The following is a 20,789-nucleotide window of genomic DNA, read 5'->3' as shown; positions in this document are numbered from 1 at the left end:
ACTATTTGTTTAAATAGGTTCATCCAATAGACACCAATCTCTTTAGAGCATGTATGTAGGCTAATCCCACATAACTATGTTTGCAAAACTCAGGCTGAAGCCATATTTTAGCAGCATACACTTGCAGCCTTCGAAGATGTCTTAGCAAAATAGCCTCGGGAGACACTTTGAATAGCGCTTATAAATACACAGCTAAGGGATTTAACAGCCTTCCACATCAAAGACTCTGTGTCTGACTGTGCGATCCAGATCCTGTAGCTGCAATATCTCCCACCATTGACCTCCCCAACGAGCATGCCGCATCATTATGAGAATTGGTCTGGGCGGTACAGAGCAGAGTAGAGTAGAGCAGCAGAGCAGAACGAGTGAGCCACATCCGCCACTGGAGGGATCTAATCTGTGCAATCTGACGCTCAAGGATTTATAGGTTTAGTCAAAATTGCTTTTCTCCACTGTGGAGATTAAGTACCGTGGGATGTTTTGTTGGTCAGGCCAGAGCTGCTGCTTCTTACCCAGCCCGAAGCTGTTTTGCTGAAGACAATGTCCCAGGACCCACGCAGAGAGGTTTTAGACCTAGTGGGGTGTGGAATTTGACTGGAATTTGAGGTGTCCACGGTGGTATGTGCACCATGCAAGTGGATACTGTGTTTGTGCTGTTCTGCGTCTGCCTCATGGGGGTTGCTGGGAGATCAGCTCATCAAAGAGGCCAAAAGCTAGAGACCTACAAACAAAGCAGGTAAATGCACCTTACATCCTGGCATCTATACATAAAATACATTTTAAAATGGCATGAAATGTATAATTTGATTCACATTTTAACCCATGCCCAGATCTAAAATGGGAATCAAATTATACATTTCATGCCATTTTAAAATGTATTTTATGTTTTTTATTACCTATTTTTGGCATGTCAACGACCATAGCTGGTGGCAAGACAGCACAAACAGATCTGGGACCAGGCTAGGCTCAATGAATACTTTGTATGAAATGCATACACTTAACAACAAACATAAGTAATTATGCGGGGGGACTGATGGATTAATTGCTAGCCGCAAATACCCTAGCAAATACCACAGCATGCAAACTATGAAATATTCCTTAAACGTGGTAGCTGAATCCTACAGTACAATGACAAGTGCACCCGTTAATCTCTGGTAAAGATGATAAGGATTTTTCCTATCCAAAGTGCAGGGTGCCTTTATCAGCTTTGAGTGATTTATACCCACTTAATGTATTCCAAAGGCCCTTTCATATCATAATCCCACAAACCATGTCTCCTTTAGACAGTATCACTCTCATGTGATCATGGCCCTTTGAGCTATTTTTAGGTCTGATCTGAAAACAGCAACTAGAAATCTGTTCACCATTAGACCAATCTTACAGATGGTTTATAACTATATATCAATGGTTTATTATAGAGCAGGGTTCCCCAACTGGCGTCCCGTGGGTGATTTTATTTGGCACCCCAAGTTTTTGTATTTACATGTTTTAATTGTTGTACATAAAAGACTGTAAAGAACACCAGTAAATCAGCTCCAAGTGATTTTAATTATGGAAATCTGTTCCAATGTAACCCCACGCATATTAGAGATTTGAATATGTGATTGTGTACAAATAGATGTAAGAAAAGTTTTCAATTATAATTTTTGTTTTATCTTTTTGGGCTTCTTGCAGTCAATTTGCTGCCTACAAATGATATGTAATTGTGTTCCAGCACCATCCGCTCAAGAAGAAAAAATCATCCCGCGGCTGAATTAGTTGATGATCCCTGTTGTGGAGTCGGACCTCTCACAAGAGATATAGTCTATCAATAGGCATTAGGCAACGCATACTTTTACAGGACAAACATGTTTTAAATTTAAAGGAAAAAACATTGTGTTAAGATATTGAATCACAATTATATGTTTCAGGGAAAATGTAAAGTTCTTTATTTCAAAGTTATTCAAATGAAGAGTTTATTTCCAAAATGCTATATCCACCAATTCTTCACATTTGTTTTTTTTTTTTCATCAGAAATGTTTGCTCATGGGTACCTTCATATGTGTGTAAAAATATCACTGTTCTCAGATTTTTCATTCAATTTGGTATTCAAATGAATGTCATTGTCATTAGTTTGTCAACAATCTACACAAAATACTCTGTAATGTCAAAGTGGAAGGTAAAAAAAAAAGATAATAATTAAAGATGAAGAGAAATTAAGTAACTAAAATATAGTCGTTGCATAAGTATTCAGCTCCCTGAGTCCCCCCCCAATATTTTTTTTAGTATATTTGAGTTTAACCATAAGATTTGTTGTAATATTTGTTCTGTCTTTTCTGGTGGATTAAACATGTTACATATTAGAAACACCTTCGGCAGCGATTACAGCTGTGAGTCTTCTTGGGTACGTCTCTAAGAGCTTTACACACCTGGATTGTGCAATATTGTTTTCATCGTTGTTTTCACAATTCTTCAAGTCCTGCTCTGTCAAGATGTTGGGGATCATGGCTAGACAGCCATTTTCAAGTCTTGCCAAAAATGTTCAAGCATATTTAAGTCAAAACAGTAACTTGGCCACTCAGGAACACTCATTGTCTTCTTGGTAAGTAACTCCAGTGTAGATTTGGCCTTTTGTTGTAGGTTATTGTCCTGCTGAAAGGTGAATTCCTCTCCCAGTGTCTGGTCTAAAGCAGACTGAAGCAGGGTTTCCTCTCGGATTTTCCCTTTGCTTAGCTCCATCCGTTTCTTTTTATCCTGAAAAACTCCCCAGTATTTTCCGATGTCATGCATACCGATATCATGATGCAGCCACCACCATGCTTGAAATGAAGGAGGCAGTTACTCAGTGATGTTTTCTGTTGGATTTGCCTCAAACGTAAAGCTTAGCATTTAAGGCCAAACAATGTATTCCTTTGCCGTGTTTTTTGTCGTTGCAGTATTACTTTAGTGCCTTGTTACGTATGTTTTGGAATATTTTTATTCTCTATATTTGTATTCTTCTTTTCACTCTGTTATATAAGTAATTATTGTGGAATCACTACTACTGTATGTTGTTGAGCCATTCTCAGTTTTCTCCCATCACAGCCATTCAACACTGAAACGGTTTTAAAATTACCAATGGCCTCATGGTAACATCCCTGAGCAGGTTCATTCCTGTCCTACAGCTCAGTTCACAAGGACGACTGTATCTGTGATGTGTCTGTGTGGTTAATACATAATTATTAACTTGACCATGCTTGTTAAAGATACATTTAATGTCTGATTTGTTATTGTTACCCATCTACCAATCACTAACCTTCTTTATGAGGCTTTCGAAAAGCCCACTGGATTTGCAGTTGAATCGGTGCTTAAAATTCAATACTTGACTGAGGGACCTTACAGATGCTGTATGTACTGTATGGGGGACCAAGGAAGGGTTAGTCATTCAAAAATGATGTCAACCCCCATTATTTCATACAGAGTGATTACATGGAACTTATTATGTGATTTGTTAAGCCAAATGTTATTCCTGAACTAATTTAGGCTTGCCTGAAGTGGCTGAAAACCTATGCAATTACTATATTTTTATGAATCACATTTTTATTCATCCTTTTTTTTATCTTCCACTTTGACATTAAAGTATTTTGAGTACATTGTTGACAAAAAATGACAAATACATGTTTATCCCACTTTGTAACATAATAAAATGTGAAGAAATCCAAGGGGTATGAATACTTTTGCAAGGGATTTTGCAAAAGAAAAATTATTATTTCTCTTCTTGAAATGAAACCATCAAGTGATACATATTAAATAAATACATGTCTGTCATTAAACAACCCCATGCCATGATTAGATTGTGAAAAAACACACCAATCACTTTCATTTATTTAAACAATAAAAGCTAATTTACCAGCATTTCTGAAAATGTACAGATAATTTAGGCAATAAGGCCCGAGGGGGTGTGGTATATGGCCAATATACCATGGCTAAGGTATACCACATATACTACAAACCCTCGAGGTGCTTTATTGCTAATATAAACTGGTTACCAATGTAATTAGATCAGTAAAAATACATGTTTTATCATACCTGTGGTATACTTATAGACCACGGCTGTCAGCCAATCAGCATTCATGGCTTGAACCACCCAGTTGATAAATAGCGTTTGGAAATGACTCTTCAAATATTGTTGAATATCACCAATTTCTCTCTCATGTAGACTGGAAATGATTAATTGTATGGTCATAGATGCCACAGATTTTTGCAATTGAAACCTAGCGGATTGGTGTGGGTGATACCAAATGTTAGTGACACATAACTTGAACCAGACCTATAAACTGTACATACTGTATATGGCTTAGACTTGAACATGTGTTATTTTCTCTCTATAAAAAACAAGCGAACAGAGTACAACAAAAACACTATCAGACCAGTTTAGCTAAGTTTAACAGACACTGATGATATACTAACTAACGCTGACTTCTCACCCTGAAGGTGTTTCTCCAAAAGTCATGAAAAACATCCCCTGTCATCTTGAATGGCACCAAATAACAACAATAATCAATAGTACAATCCGATTCTGAGAAATTCAATGGCGTGTTGGCTTGCTGTGGATCCAATCACAAAACTTGAGCAAACCTATTTCTGGAAAGAGCAATTTTCAATTGGGATCTGTGAACTGCGATGCACTTTTAACTGAGTTTGTACTTCTTATGTGCACTTAACAGGAGTCGATTAATGATCATGTTGTTGACTCCGTCTGTCCAGAAAAGGCAGGCAGCTGTATAGCAGCAGCAGAACTATAGGAAGCCCAAAGGCAGTGTTCTGACAGACAGACAGACAGACAGACAGACAGACAGACAGACAGACAGACAGACAGACAGACAGACAGACAGACAGACAGACAGACAGACAGACAGACAGACAGACAGACACACACTCACAGACACACACATTCAGTCGTACACACACATGCATACACACACACTGACAGACTGTTCTAGTCTCTGGTTTGTGGAGGGGATTCTGTCAAGCGGATTAGCTGCTGGGGCGTACAGAGAGGAATAGCATCCATTACCCATCAGCCCACAGCAGTTAGCACCCAGTAGCTCTCTCTCTCTCTGATTGTCACGGTAGATAATAACGCTGTCGGCTGTTCTCTCTCCATGCACGCCTGTGGGGCATGTCAACACATGCACTCATGCCTCTAGGCTACCCATTAATCCAGTTTAGGGTTTTAGGGGGAAATCTATTTTTGTATTCTGTTTCAAATGTTTATGCCCTGACTGGGATAATGCAATCAAAGAGACAATTCATTCAGATGTAGGATGTCTTTGAACGTTGTCAAGAGATAAGTGTGTTCTCTTGAAATAGAGTGTTTCTCTGAATGCCTTCATGCCCTTCATATCTTTTGGGATAAAAATGGCAATGAATCAGCCTGATCTATCTCCTTGAGCCAAGTTGAGAGTAAAAGAGACATTTTTGCTTAGCTGTAAAAGAAAACGTGATATAAAGTGAGCTAGAAAAGTATTTGGACAGTGACATTTCTGTTTGTTTTGGCTCTGTACTCCAGCACGTTGGATTTGGAAGGATACAATGACTACGAGGTTAAATACGGTCAGCTTTAATTTGAGGGTATTTTCATCAATATCAGGTAAACCGTTTAGAAATGACAGCCCTTTTTGTCCTTCCTGTAGTCCCCCCATTTTAGGGGACCAAAAGTATTGGGACAAATTCACTTATAGGTATTAAAGTAGTTAGATGTTTAGTATTTGGTTCCATATTCCTAGCACGCAATGACTGCATCAATCTTGTGGCTCTACAAAAAAAAGGCTGGATGCATTTTCTGTTTGTTTTGGTTGTGTTTCAGAATATTTTTTGTCCAATAGAAATGAATGGAAAATAATGTATTGTGTTATTTTGGAGTCACTTTTATTGTAAATAAGAATACAATATGTTTCTAAACACTTCTACATTTAATATGGATGCTACCATAATTTGTAGAGTCACAAGGTTGATGTAATCATTGCGTGCTAGAAATATGGAACCAAATACTAAACTTTTGTCCCAATACTTTTGATCTCCTAAAATGGGCGTTACTACTGTATGGACAACTTCTAAACGGTTCACCCGATATGGATGACAATGCCCTCAAATTAAAACTGACAGTCTGCACTTTAACCTCATAGTCAGTGTATGATTTCAAATCCAAAGTGCTGGAGTACAGAGGCAAAACAACACAAAATGTGTCACTCTCAATACGTTCGTAGCTCACTGTAGGCTAAGCCTTTGTATTTTTTTGCTTTGAATGATTTATTTGTTGTTGTTGCTGCACCAAACTTCCTCTGTAATTCAGCCTCACAATACTGTCATACAATGGTCTTCAGCAAGATGATAGGTCATTACAGGGTTACTACACTTCTATGCTCCTTTGTCACTTCTTCTGTTTCTACCACCTATACTGGAATTCGTCTTGACATTTTGACCAGAAGTTGTTTGCAATCATTTTGTGATATTTTCATTATGCCCAGGTGAATGCTACTATTTATTTCCCAAAAACAACAAACATCTTGTGATTTTTCCATCAACAGATCCAGGAGACAAACATCAAGAATGGATGGAGAAACTCATAGCAACTCTGAAAGGTTAGAGTTCATTGTCATTATACAAAACGCTGATCTGAAAAAGCAGGTTGCAAACTCATAGCATAACTTGAAAGGTGTTATCAATACTATTGATATTGTAAATAGAGTAAAGCTGATATTGTCATTTGATACCCTACTTGACCGTGTAAAACATGTCTTTGCCCATTGAAAAAAGAGATCATCTCATAGCCTACCCCAATAAAATAACACATTTTCCTATCTACAGACCAATCCTAAAGCGAAGTTCAGACATGACAAAATCTCCCATGACAAAATCTGAGCAGCTCCTAAGAATAGATGACCATGATTTTACCATGAGACCAGCATTTGGAGGTAAGACTTTACAGGAGTCATATGATTTGTATATTTCTACCTAGTGAAATCATCAGGGTTAGTACAGTTGAAGTCGGAAGTTTACACTTTAGCCAAACACATTTAAACTCAGTTCTTCACAATTCCTGATATTTAATCCTAGTAAAAATTCCCTGTTTTAGGCCAGTTAGGATCACCACTTTATTTTAAGAATGTGAAATGTCAGAATAATAGTAGAGAGAATGATTTATTTCAGCTTTTATTTCTTTCATCATATTCCCAGTGGGTCAGAAGTTTACATACACTCAATTAGTATTTGGTAGCATTGCCTTTAAATTGATTAACTTGGGTCAAACATTTCAGGTAGTCTTCCACAAGCTTCCCACAATAAATTGGGTGAATTTTGTCCCATTCCTCCTGACAGACCGGGTGTAACTGAGTCAGGTTTGTAGGCCTCCTTGCTCGCATAAATGTTCTATAGGATTGAGGTCAGGGCTTTGTGATGGCCACTCCAATACCTTGACTTTGTTGTCCTTAAGCCATTTTGCCACAACTATGGAAGTATGCTTGGGGTCATTGTCCATTTGTAAGACCCATTTGCGACCAAGCTTTAACTTCCTGACGGATGTTGCTTCAATATATCCACATAATTTTCCGTTCCTCATGATGCCATCTATTTTGTGAAGTGCACCAGTCCCTCTTGCAGCAAAGCACCCCCACAACATGATGCTGCCACCCCTGTGCTTCACGGTTGGGATGGTGTTCTTCGGCTTGCAAGCCTCCCCCTTTTTCCTCCAAACATAACGATGGTCATTATGGCCAGACGGTTCTATTTTGATTCATCAGACCAGAGGACATTTCTCCAAAAAGTACGATCTTTGTCTCCATGTGCAGTTGCAAACCGTAGTCTGGCTTTTTTTATGGCGGTTTTGGAGCAGTGGCTTCTTCCTTGCTGAGCGGCCTTTCAGGTTATGTTGATATAGGACTCGTTTTACTGTGGATACAGACACTTTTGTACCCATTTCCTAAAGCATCTTGACAAAATCCTTTGCTGTTGTTCTGGAATTGATTTGCACTTTTCGCACCTAAGTACATTCCTCTCTAGGAGACAGAATGCGTCTCCTTCCTGAGCGGTATGACAGCTGCGTGGTCCCGTGGTGTTTATACTTGCGTACTATTGTTTGTACAGATAAACCTTCAGGCATTTGAAATTGCTCCCAATGATGAACCAGACTTGTGGAGGTCTACAATTGCTTTTCTGAGGTCTTGGCTGATTTCTTTGATGTTCCCATGACATCAAGCAAAGAGGCACTGAGTTTGAAGGTAGGCCTTGAAAAACATCCACAGGTACACCTCCAATTTATTCAAATGATGTCAATTGGCCTATCAGAAGCTTCTAAAGCCATGACATAATTTTCTGGACATTTCCAAGCTGTTAAAGGCACAGTCAACTTAGTTTATGTAAACTTCTGTCCCACTGGAATTGTGATACAGTGAATTATAAGTGAAATAATCTGTCTGTAAACAATTGTTGGAAAAATTACTTGTTTCATGGACAAAGTAGATGTCCTAACCGACTTGCCAAAACTATAGTTTGTTAACAAGAAATTTGTGGAGTGGTTTGAAAAACGAGTTTTAATGACTCCAACCTGAGTGTATGTAAACTTCCGACTTCAACTGTATGTGAAAAACATGCTCCACATAAAATGTGAAGGTGCACTTCATCAATGTACGTACTGTGCATCAACAGTGATGCACAAATTACTTTGAGGGCAATGTACAAATAGTTTATTCGCTCCTTTTAGTTGTTTGTAGTTGCTTTTTTTGTTGTTGCTTAGAGCATAATTTCTTCCCTTGAACGGGGTCGTCCAATCTATCCAATGGTCTTATCAGCTCAGGCCTCCAAAAGCCCTTATGACATCAGCAACATGACAAGCTGTACATTGGCATGCTAGTACTCTTTCTTTTAACAGGGATGTTGACAGAGTGTTTGTGGTTTCATGGTCAATGTACAGGAATTTGCTGTTGTGGGATTAAAGGCCCTGCATGTGGGATCTATTGTATTAGTGAGAGGCTTAATGGGTTCTCATGTTAAAGTAACATGTTCTTTTTTAGTTATTTACATGTTTGGAATCCATAATACCTCGAGGGCGGCCATCTCAGGTCAGAGATACATCAATGATCTAGGCCAAATGACAAAATGTGTTTCACACAAGCCCATGGATCAAGCAACGTAGGTTGCTGAAAATTAATGTAATATTTTTGACCAGAACAATGGCCAAATATATATTGTTTTATGTGTTTTATGAATATATAAAAATAAACAATAACAGACTGTAAGAGTAATCTGAGTGATAAAAATATCACACTATGAATGATCCTCCTTTAAAATGTCTACTATTAGGCCTCCCAAGTGGCGCAGTGGTCTAAGGCACTGCATCGCAGTGCTAGCAGTGCTACTTGAGATTCAGGCTCTGTCGCAGCCGGCTGCGACCGGGAGAACCATGGGACGGCGCACAATTGGCCCAGCGTTGTCCGGGTTAGGGGAGGGTTTGGCCGGCAGGGATGTCCTTGTCCCATCGCACACTAGCGACTCCTGTGGCGTGCAGTGCACTCTGACACGGTTGCCAGGTGCACAGTGTTTCCTCCGACAAATTGGTGCGGCAGGCTTCCGGGTTAAGTGGGCAAAAAATGTCTCAGCTCCAAATCTGTCTGGAAGAGAGAGAAAAAATCTCAATAGCTTCCAGATGTTTGACGCTGCAACAAATTGATCCATTCTGACCTAATTGTATTCCTGTACAATGGCGGATGATGGCGAGTAAAGGCTAAAATAGGTTTAAAAAAATAGCCAGTCATGGCACAAGGAAATCCAGCCTATTAATAGGCCTACACTGTATTTGAATAAAACTACTGTATACTCCACACAAGCCTAGTCACAATACACTCAGTGGCCAGTGTATTAGGTATACCCATCTAGTTTCGAGGCAGATCCTGTTCTGCTGTTCTGCATATCACTGTTGTACTGCGCCATTATTTGCCTGTTTGTGGACCGCCTGTTAGCTTGCACGATTCTTACCATTCTCCTTCGACCTCTCATCAACGAGCTGTTTTCGCCCACAAGACTGCCACTGACTGGATGTGTTTTGTTTGTCGCACCATTCTCGGTAAACTCTAGGCACTGTCATGCTTGAAAAGCTCAGGAGGCCGTCCGTTTCTGAGATACTGGAACCTGCGCTCAAAGTCGCTTAGGTCACTCGTTTTGCCCATTCTAATGTTCAATCGAACAGTAACTGAATGCCTCGATGCCTGTCTGCCTGCTTTATATAGCAAGCCATGGCCATGTGACTCACTGTCTGTAGGAGTGAACCATTTTCGTGAACGGGGTGGTGTACCTGACACATGATGTTCTCTGTGGTAGAATCAATGAGTATCCATTACAGCAATGCATGAATGAATGAATGAAGGAAAAACAGAAGTGCTCTCCTAATTACATTTCTTTGATTTTGAAAAGAGGTCAAATATAGTAAATTCAATCTGAAAATCTACTCTCTCTTTCTATTAATATAATTGTCTTTAATTACAGGACCCCCTATTCCAGTTGGGGTAGATGTTCAGGTTGAAAGTCTGGACACAATCTCTGAAGTGGATATGGTGAGTGGGATTTGAGTCTCTTTATTACACAGTGAAGAGTAATCGTTCCTAGCCTGGTGTAACAAGCCTCATAGCGCGATAGCTCACATTCTGTTTCACTCGAAGCGAAAGGAAACGTGAGCACAGCAGTGAGTCTGCTTGACCAAGCTAAATCTTTGCCCTATACTATTGCAAAAGTATTCCACTATCTAGAAAATGTTTTAACCAGAGAAGCCTTTCATGAATATTATGTAAGCACAAAAAATGAAGCTCACTCAAATCAGATATCTCATATGTGGAATCCTCCAACACATGCTGTACCTACATTCAATCCAAAAAAGCAGCTTCATCGATAGGTGTCATTGTCCCCCAACAGAGGGCACCACTACCGCCATAACATGCCCCTGTTGTGTTGTTTCAGGACTTCACCATGACCCTGTACCTGAGGCACTACTGGAAGGACGAGCGCCTGTCCTTCCCCAGCACCAATAACCAGAGCATGACCTTCGACAGCAGGCTGGCCAAGAAGATCTGGGTTCCTGACATGTTCTTCGTCCACTCCAAGAGGTCCTTCATCCACGACACAACCACGGACAACGTCATGCTGAGGGTGCACCCTGACGGAAATGTGCTCTACAGTCTAAGGTAGCTGCTCAGCTCTCCTGTATTAGAATGATGAGAACTGGACCGTGTCCGTGTCCATTAGGGCACACCATAGAGAAAGTTTTGTAACGGAACACTAAAAACAAGCGTTTCTTATTGGACAGGTTCCGATAGTACCCCCGTTTCCGAACGTTTTCATGCTAGCTGAACACGACCCTCGTTTGATGACTTATACCCTCAAGGGTATTGGATTTAGCGCTGAGCTCATGTTCAAACTGATTTCTCAAGGTATATGAAGAAGGCCGATTTGTTGGACTGCTAAACAAAGTTATTGAACATGCAACTTAGTAAGCATGCAATGTTACCATATGGGAAAGGTTTGATCAGGTGCGAGCAACCTTCCTGGGTTGTTGAATTGGACAACCTGGAACACTTGAATGAGTTATCTTAACACATATTTTGTCCATTGAATAAATGATGTACATTGAAAGATATACAGTGCGTGACATAATTTTTCCATTTTTTTGAGACAGATGGACAACACTGAAATGGATTGCTAAACACTTTAACTTCCCCAGCCAAATAGAGAACTCACGAAACCCATGTTATACATTAGTCTTTCAGTGACATCCCACTGGGCAAAAACTGGTTGAATCAACACTGTTTCCACATAATTTCATCCCCACAAAAAATCATGTCATGATGTTGAATCAATGTGGAAAACTGATTGGCTTTGCAAATAGTAAATCAACGTAGGGGCATTTTGTCGTCTTTTTTTCACCCAATGACATGGTGACATTTTTTGGATTGAATTCACGGTAGTTGAAAACTCAACCAAATGTAAATCAAAACTAGATGTTAAATTGACATAAGTCGGGCTATGGTGTCACTTTTGTTCTAACAGAATCACAGTCACGGCCATGTGCAACATGGACCTGAGTCGCTTCCCTCTGGACACACAGACCTGCTCGCTGGAGATAGAGAGCTGTGAGTGCATCTCTCAACTTCACCATTTACCTACACATCTCTGATGACATTTGATCCAGTTTTATCACAATCATGTGAGATATCAATCATTTTTAACGTTCTCTCATCAGACGCGTACACGGACGATGACCTCATGCTGTACTGGAAGAAAGGCAACGAGTCACTGAACACGGACGAGAGGATATCTTTATCTCAGTTCCTCATCCAGAAGTTCCACACCACTACAAAGCTGGCCTTTTATAGCAGTACAGGTAACCTTGAAGTCACATATTTACTAAGACAACCATATGGGCCACATTAAACTGCCATGCGGGCCGCATTTAGCCAGCGGGTCGTGAGTTTCAGACCTCTGCACTGTGGGAATGGAAACAAATGAAAGGGACAGGATCTGCGTAGAATATCAACTGTGTTCTTTTTTCCTTCCCAGGCTGGTACAACCGTCTGTACATCCACTTCACTCTACGACGCCACGTCTTCTTCTTCCTGCTCCAGACCTACTTCCCTGCCACCCTCATGGTCATGCTGTCCTGGGTCTCCTTCTGGATCGACCGCAGGGCTGTCCCCGCTAGGGTCCCCTTGGGTAGGAAAGGCCCTTGCCAGAATGACAAGAAAGTTTCTAGCTCTAGGTTTAATGGATATTTCAGTTTTCTATTTGAGATGTAGTACAGTCTTGATGCTCATGTGTTTGATTGTGATGTTCGGTCTCAATGGTGGCCCCCAATGAGGCTTAAAATGACCTGTAAACTAAAAAGCTATTTCAATGGAGATCGGTGTCAAATCACCTAGGTTGCTGAACCCTCTGTTTCGACTCTGTCCAGGTATCACCACGGTGCTCACCATGTCCACCATCATCACTGGAGTCAACGCCTCCATGCCCAGAGTGTCCTACATCAAAGCAGTAGACATCTACCTGTGGGTCAGTTTTGTGTTTGTCTTCCTCTCGGTCATAGAGTATGCAGCGGTCAACTACCTCTCGACCGTGCAGGAACGGAAAGAGAGGAAGCTAAGAGAAAGGGTACATTTTGTTTCATTTCATTAACATTAAATGTTTTTCTGCTTTTCTGTATACATTTATTTTTAGGGGCAACATCTGGTGCATTGCTCATATCGCTCCATATGCCAAATGTTGTGGCATATGGAGCTTAAACTGCATAAGTAGCCTCAGGAGGAAGAATTTCAACACAGAGTCCCCGAAAACTTTTCTTGCCACAAACAACCTTCTTTAGAAGCCCTATGCAAAATAAGTTACATATTAAGTGTCTATAAAGCCACTTCAAATACTTTGGTTTTGTAGTTTTAGTCTTGTCCGTTAATTCACCTTTTACCTCCGCCTACTTGCAGTTGCCCTGTACCTGTGGCATTGGCAACCCGGATGACATGACGTGCGACCCCCAGATCTCCGGCTACACCACCATGGACGTCAACCGCACAGCGAACTATGGCACCGCAGGGAACTATGGGATGCCAGAGAACGGCGGCAGGCAGGAGAGGATGTTGGCCCAGGTGGTTCTGAGGGATCCCCAGCTCACGGGCCAGGTAAAGAGGCCAGGCTATGTGAACATTTGGATAGACACCCACGCCATAGACAAGTACTCACGGGTCCTATTCCCTGGTTCCTACGCCCTGTTCAACATCATCTACTGGTCTATCTACTCCTAACGCCTGGCCTGTGCCACAAATGGGGAAGGACCCTTCTAACCTATCACACTCACATGCTGCAGTTAGAGCACAACATGGTCATATTTATTAAGCACCAAATGGGCAGAGAACTGACTCAAACAGGGAGGGACTACATGAACTTGTCGATTTTTAGAGTGTGCCCTAATGAATGTGACCCAGGACTCCACTGTGACTCTATTAACAGGGATAGTGGCCACAGAGAGAACATGTTTTTGTCTGTTTTTCAAGACAGCGAAAGAGATTGAGATATGGCTCATAAAATGCAAGGAACATTGCCTTCTTGACCGAGCCTCTTAAATGGACTTATTTAAATATGTACTCTTTCCATGTGTATTCAAGAAAACAATTATAAAGGTTTATCGTCATTTCCACTGAGCCACCGGGTCAAGCATTACAAAATTGGGTGCAGTATTTTTATTTAAACATCCACTGAAAATGTTCAGTTACAATATGGTTTCTCAAACATCAGACTAATTAAAATTGATAACTGGTGCATCGGGGTTGAAAAACTATTTTTGATTGCAATGTTTTCAAATTTTGAAATACAATGTTGTTTACACATGTTGTGAATTATTTTCCATAGAACGTATAGCCCCTTGTTGATTATATATTTGACATTGAGATTTTTTTTATTTATTATGGTCACGATTAATTCAAACTTTTTGGGATTGTGTCATATTGATTGTGACCAATGGACAACTAAGCAACTGAAAAACAACATTGATAGGTTTTAGATCTGAATGCTTGCCCACTGGGTGAAGGGCCTTGACATGACGTGTATATATTAGTGACTTAGCATGACTATGACTAGACAGTGCCCGGAGAGTGCTATCCCTTTAAACTCTAAAGCCTGAATTTCAGGTGATATCTTTAAATTTTCGTATTTGCAGTTCTAAAATATAAACACACTATTTGGATGTTATGTATCGTTGCTTCTGATCTTAAACACTAGTTTGTTGGTAATAAGCAACCATTTGACCTTTGTGCTAATTTTCACAGCAATAGCACAACTACATGTGACACGAATACATAAGAAACAAACCGGTTAGGTTATTTGAAGCCAAAATGTACAAATCACTTTAGGCTGTTTTCTTTTCCACTATTTTGAGACTTTTGAAGTTAATGTCTCTTCGTGTATATTATTATGTGAGATTCACTGTATTAGTTGTTTCGGGTTTTAGAGTTCATTCCCCTTTGAATCCGTTTGAATAAATAACCTCGTAGATAACCTCATATATAGCTACAGGAGGGATATATTATTGTCTTACTATGAGAGATTGTGTCTCCAAATACCCCTTATTTTTTTATAATCAATATGAGCATAATCACTCAACACACCTATGTAAAAGCTATGTTGTGATCATTGTTAAACATATTTAATAAATGTGATGTTTTCTGAGAAAGAGGAAGTCATTGCATCTGAAATGGAAGAACATGTTTTGAACTAGCCTAAAGACATGGAAATTGACATATTACAGTAATTGCAATTACTGCAGCATCTCATTAGAAACTTTGCTTTATGGTGTATTAGAATTGCTTAATTGATAACAATGATTACCATTCTTCGAAAATCATGAGCAACTTGGCACTGATTGCAGAGCAGCCTCTGACTAGATGTAGTTTGAATCAATACTTCCTGTTAATCACGAGGTCATCAATGTTTTTTTTTTCATGAATGTGTGGAGCCAGTAGTGTCCTTGTCTTTCGGTCCTTGCTCCTGCTTCAGTTTGGCCTCAGAGAATTCCACCCTCATCTTGTGAAACAGCTCAGGGCAGCACAGCACATCCACAGCTGTCATGGCCAGGGCCTTGGCCGTCCGGAGTGTGTAAAACTGGGCCTTTTCTGCACCTGGACCGTTCAATGGAGTAGGCATATGTGAATCAGTGGAGGCTGCTGAGGGGAGGATGGCTCATCCTCATCCTCCCCTCAACAGCCTCCACTGATGTGAATAATGTCATAATGGTCAGAAAATCAGTCTGTACCAGGGTCCATTTTGTATCCATTTTCTGTATTCACAGTTTATTTTATAGAGCTTAAAATAGGCTGAAATCAAGTTGAGCAGTACCCATCTCTTTTTATTATTGGACCCTACCTGCAGCTGCGGTGTACTCCTCAGTGTGGTTCAGTGCATCGGTGCCAATGTAAAAGAAAGGGTGTATCCCAGGGACGACAAATGACACGTTGCCAAAGTCAGTGGAACCTGCCAAGACATAGACAAGACTATGAAGACAAGTGCTCATTTCCAGTAATATTACTCCCTCTACAATTATTATTATTATTATTTCATTTTTTGCTACCTGAGAAATTGTTCTGCACTTCCACAAACTCAATCCCCAAGGATCTACCATTCTCTTCGTAGAGCTGCGCAAGGGTGGTGTTGGGAAGGATGTTGGAATATGTGTGGTTTGGATAAGTTATCTCCACCTATGGGAAATAAACTTACACGACTTAACCACCAACATATTTTCCCTCAACCTTGATGGTAAACAAGGGACAACGGAAGAAAATGCTATTTTGAGCATGCTTACTTGACAACCAGTTGCCATGGCAGCTGACCTGAAGCAGGCCTCTGCCTTGGCTTTGAGGTCAGACAGGTCTGTGACCAGTGGAGTGCGCAAGTAATACTCCAGCTCGGTGTAGGCTGGGATGATGTTAGGCTTCACTCCACCATGTTTGATGATGCCTGTGGAAGAAGACAAAGAAGAAACCAATTGAACCTTTATGTCCGATAAGGAAGAGATGTACACAGAGACTGTGGATCAGCCAGGTATGGTGGTTTGCTCAACAGCTGTTACAGTATGAAGCCATCAATGGTGTACACAAAGACTTGATACATTACTGCACAGGCGCAACAGGTGAATACCAAAATATCACTTTACTTTCAATGGTTATGCCCACACATGCAGGCAGGGGCACAACTTTGGTTTTAGAAGTGTGGGGTGGGGGGGGGGACATATATATATATATATATATATATATATATATATATATACACAGTTGAAGTCGGAAGTTTACATACACCTTAGCCAAATACATTTAAACTCAGTTTTCACAATTCCTGACATTTAATCTTAGTAAAAATTCCCTGTCTTAGGTCAGTTAGGATCACCACTTTACTTTAAGAATGTGAAATGTCAGAATAATAGTAGAGAGAATGATTTATTTCAGCTTTTATTTATTTCATCACATTCCCACTGGGTCAGAAGTTTACATACACTCAATTAGTATTTGGTAGCATTGCCTTTAAATTGTTTAACTTCGGTCAAACGTGTTGGGTAGCCAAAACAAGCTTCCCACAATAAGTTGGGTGAATTTTGGCCCATTCCTCCTGACAGAGCTGGTGTAACTGAGTAAGATTTTGTAGGCCTCCTTGATCGCACACGCTTTTTTCAGTTCTGCCCACACATTTTCTATAGGATTGAGGTCAGGGCTTTGTGATGGCCACTCCAATACCATGACTTTGTTGTCCTTTAGCCATTTTGCCACAACTATGGAAGTATGCTTGGGGTCATTGTCCATTTGGAAGACCCATTTGCGACCAAGCTTTAACTTCCTGACTGATGTCTTGAGATGTTGCTTCAATATATCCACAGAATTTTCCTTTCCTCATGATGCTATTTATTTTGTGAAGTGCACCAGTCCCTCCTACAGCAAAGCATCCCCACAACATGATGCTGCCACCCCCTGGCTTCACGGTTAGGATGGTGCTCTTTGGCTTGCAAGCCTCACCCTTTTTCCTCCAAACATAACAATGGTCTTTATGGCCAAACCGTTCTATTTTTGTTTCATCAGACCAGAGGACATTTCTCCACAAAGTACAATCTTTGTCCCCATGTGCAGTTGCAAACCGTAGTCTAGCTTTTTTATGGTGGTTTTGGAGCAGTGGCTTCTTCCTTGCTGAGTGGCCTTTCTGGTTATGTCGATATAGGACTCATTTTACTGTGGATATAGATACTTTTGTATCTGTTTCCTCCAGCATCTCCACAAGGTCCTTTGCTGTTGTTCTGTGATTGATTTGCACCTAAGTACGTTCATCTCCAGGAGACAGAACGCGTCTCCTTCATGAGCGGTATGACGGCTGCGTGGTCCCATGGTGTTTATACTTGTGTACTATTGTTTACAGATGAACATGGTACCTTCCGGTGTTTTTAAATTGCTCCCAAGGATGAACCAGACTTGTGGAGGTCTACAATGTTTTATTTTTTTTACATTTAGGTCTTGGTTGATTTCTTTTGATTTTCCCATGATGTCAAGCAAAGAGGCACTGAGTTTGAAGGTAGGCCATGAAATACATCCACAGGTACACCTCCAATTGACTCAAATTATGTTAATTCGCCTATCAGAAGCCTCTAAAGCCATGACATCATTTTCTGGAATTTTCCAAACTGTTTAAAGTCAACATAGTTGAGTCAACATAGTGTATGTAAACTTATGACCCACTGGAATTGTGATACAGTGAATTATAAGTGTAATAATCTGCCTGAAAACAATTGTTGGAAAAATCACTGCACAAAGTAGATGTCCTAACCGACTTGCCAAAACTATAGTTTGTTAACAAGAAATTTGTAGAGTGGTCGAAAAACGAGTTTTAATGACTCCAACCTGAGTGTATGTAAACTTCCGACTTCAACTGTACACCTCCCGTCCCCAGTGAAAGTTGGCGCCCCTGCATGCAGGCACATGACAGTAGGAGCCTCTCTTATTCATCACTTACCATGGAGTCTCCAGTCTGGCTTCAGCTGCTGCCTCAGAACTGACAGGCTGTTGTACGCCAGCACTGCCGCATCCAGGGCATTGACCCCCTCCCAGGGGTACGCTGCAGCATGAGACGCCTTCCCATGGTACTTCACTGTCACACTGAGAATAGATTAACCAAGATTGAACCCAAAATGGAAGCATATAACGGTCAGTTAAAATGTTGTAAAACTGGAACTGGATACAGAAGGCAGAAACAGAATCTCACTCTGTGATGGATACACAGGGTAGGAAGGCAACATCCTGCTGAGCGGGGTGAGCCATGAAGACAACATCCATGTCTTCAAATGCCCCAGCCAGGATGAGGTCAACCTTCCCTCCTCCATCCTCTTCTGCTGGGGTCCCAAGAACTGTCACCTATGGCAATGACACATGGCTGTGTTTACTGAGGCAATGTAATCAATCAGTAGGTCAATCGATAATTTATTCAAATGGCAGATGGTGATATTTTATCCATGCACAATAAATTAGTAAGTGGACAAATGGACACACCTTTAATGCCACAATATATGCACTCGCTGCTGGAAAAATGTACCTTTACACGGAGAGGAGTCAGACAGTCTGTTGGTTCTCTTACTAATCCTAATGCACCCGTCAGCCCTAGTGCAGCAGCCACACCGACTTCTGCTATAAGGTTGTGTCCACATGCATGGCCAATACCTGGCAACGCGTCGTACTCGCATAGGAATCCCACATTCAAAACTCTGTCGCCGTCTTTGCCACCAAATGGGCCCCATGTCGCCCTAACTGCGGTAGGCAGTTTGTAGTGACTTTCAACCTCCCATAAGTTATCATCAGAGAGAAAACGAACGAGCCTGTCGTGTGACTGTTTCTCCCCATATGCAAGCTCTGGACACCTCCATATGTCTTGGCTTAGAATGAACAGCTTGTCTTGAATTGTGTCTATGCAGGTTCCAATATTGTGTTTCAACTGCATTCGATTTTCACGCGATTGAGAGCCTAGTGCCATAATCTTTTTTTTGCAGTCCAGCAAACTCGTAATAGTCTTGCGCAGTAAAAGTTGTTCATGTTTTTTATTTTTCTGTGGCAGACTGATTTTCAGATAGGCAGAGGTTGCCATCTACTGTCTGGAGTAAGAATGTGCACTTATTCAATGTGAGGTATCTGAGGAAGGCTTTAATAATTATTATGGGGCTATAATTTAAACCATTCTGAAATTAACTAGGCCTGAAATTTAAGTAGGCCTGAAAAGCATTTGTCTTAATCTATAGATGGTCATAAGCAAGGCTGAGACGGTTTTGAATGGTGTCATTTTTGCAATCTCACATATGTAGGCTAAACGAGAAGCGAATCGAGTGAAGTCCATCAACCTCCTGCATTTCAATTAATATGAAGAGGTTGTTTTTCACTCTTACTACACTAGAGGGACCCAAAGTAATATTTTTGTGCCGATGCAAGCAACACGCTTCATGGTTGTTATTACTGTATTATATATCAATGCCTACAGCACTTAAAATCCTATTATTTGACAGAATGAAGGTTTTGCAGCAATTATTTCAGAATCCATTTTGTGAAAAAGACACTACACTGTATTGAATACAACATTTGTCTCTCACCTTGAATTAATAATGAAATCCAAACGGACAATATTAGTGTGAAATAAAAGCGTAGAAGGAATGAATGATTCCCCCCCTCCTTTTTCGAATGTCAAGAGACTTTTTTCATGGTCACTTGAATAATAAAACACTCATGCAGGAAACAACGAAGTACCTTGGGATGGGGCTACACAACTGCGAGCAAGGTCTGACCCAGCGGAGCGAGCTCAATTAGTGCCAAATGAATAAAGACAGGGCCATATGGCTGTCACGCTACGACAGAGGACTCAAGTGTGTGTGCGTCTGTGTGTGTGTGTGTGTTAGAGAGAGCAATTGTGTGCATGCGCTGTGTGTACGTGTGTGCGCACTCTTCATGCGCGCGTGTGTATAGAGGGGCTGCCGTGTAGGAGTTGGGGGGTTAATTGGGGTCTTTGTCAGCCACAGGAGGAGATGTTGTTGGACAGTGCAGAGCACGCTGTCACCAGTACCCCTCTCTGACAGGGCCTGTCACTCAGTTTACTTTACACACCACCGGTGTCACTCTCTATTGTCTGTCAATTAACTGACATGAGGGAAATAACCCTTTTGCTTTCCTATTTTCTTAATCACTGATTTAGTTTGTGGACCGCTGTTTAATTCCACCTGATTACCTAGTAGTGCCTCC

The 20,789-nt window shown here is 40.8% G+C and overlaps 2 protein-coding genes across 3 annotated transcripts; one reads left to right on the top strand and one right to left on the bottom strand.

Moving 5' to 3' along the window:
- Positions 1-321: 321 nt before the first annotated feature.
- LOC112256481 (gamma-aminobutyric acid receptor subunit rho-1-like) lies at positions 322-15,311 on the top strand. 2 transcript variants are annotated; one of them, XM_024429771.2, is made up of 10 exons: positions 322-736; positions 6,549-6,602; positions 6,829-6,935; positions 10,498-10,565; positions 10,966-11,189; positions 12,052-12,134; positions 12,245-12,385; positions 12,562-12,714; positions 12,953-13,050; positions 13,476-15,311. In XM_024429771.2, the coding sequence occupies exons 1-10, from the start codon at positions 621-623 to the stop codon at positions 13,791-13,793; spliced, it is 1,362 nt and encodes a 453-aa protein (XP_024285539.1). In that variant the 5' UTR covers positions 322-620; the 3' UTR covers positions 13,794-15,311. The 2 variants fall into 2 exon arrangements, with proteins under 2 accessions (XP_024285539.1, XP_024285538.1); XM_024429770.2 differs by having other exon boundaries at positions 323-736; positions 12,953-13,149.
- Positions 15,312-15,446: 135 nt separating this feature from the next.
- Positions 15,447-19,613, bottom strand: LOC112256482 (peptidase M20 domain-containing protein 2). The gene is made up of 7 exons (XM_024429772.2): positions 19,105-19,613; positions 18,778-18,926; positions 18,529-18,671; positions 16,343-16,497; positions 16,112-16,238; positions 15,907-16,014; positions 15,447-15,662 (listed from the first exon to the last, which is right to left on the bottom strand). The coding sequence occupies exons 1-7, from the start codon at positions 19,537-19,539 to the stop codon at positions 15,484-15,486; spliced, it is 1,296 nt and encodes a 431-aa protein (XP_024285540.1). The 5' UTR covers positions 19,540-19,613; the 3' UTR covers positions 15,447-15,483.
- Positions 19,614-20,789: the final 1,176 nt, after the last annotated feature.

The sequence above is a fragment of the Oncorhynchus tshawytscha genome, linkage group LG08 (genome assembly GCF_018296145.1).
Source record: "Oncorhynchus tshawytscha isolate Ot180627B linkage group LG08, Otsh_v2.0, whole genome shotgun sequence".
Taxonomy (NCBI): domain Eukaryota; kingdom Metazoa; phylum Chordata; class Actinopteri; order Salmoniformes; family Salmonidae; genus Oncorhynchus; species Oncorhynchus tshawytscha.
The sequence above is the reverse complement of the archived record's forward strand: the minus strand, read 5'-3'. Positions and strand labels throughout refer to the sequence as shown.

Excerpts from the sequence above, each read along its gene's own strand:
- LOC112256481 (XM_024429770.2), top strand. The coding sequence starts at position 621 with ATGTGCACCATGCAAGTGGATACTGTGTTTGTGCTGTTCTGCGTCTGC. Across the intron at positions 10,566-10,965 it reads CAATCTCTGAAGTGGATATG|GACTTCACCATGACCCTGTA; the intron begins GTGAGTGGGATT and ends GTGTTGTTTCAG. Across the intron at positions 12,135-12,244 it reads CTCGCTGGAGATAGAGAGCT|ACGCGTACACGGACGATGAC; the intron begins GTGAGTGCATCT and ends TTCTCTCATCAG.
- LOC112256482 (XM_024429772.2), bottom strand. The coding sequence starts at position 19,539 with ATGGCACTAGGCTCTCAATCGCGTGAAAATCGAATGCAGTTGAAACAC. Across the intron at positions 18,927-19,104 it reads TGACTCCTCTCCGTGTAAAG|GTGACAGTTCTTGGGACCCC; the intron begins GTACATTTTTCC and ends TCATTGCCATAG. Across the intron at positions 16,239-16,342 it reads CCATGGCAACTGGTTGTCAA|GTGGAGATAACTTATCCAAA; the intron begins GTAAGCATGCTC and ends TATTTCCCATAG.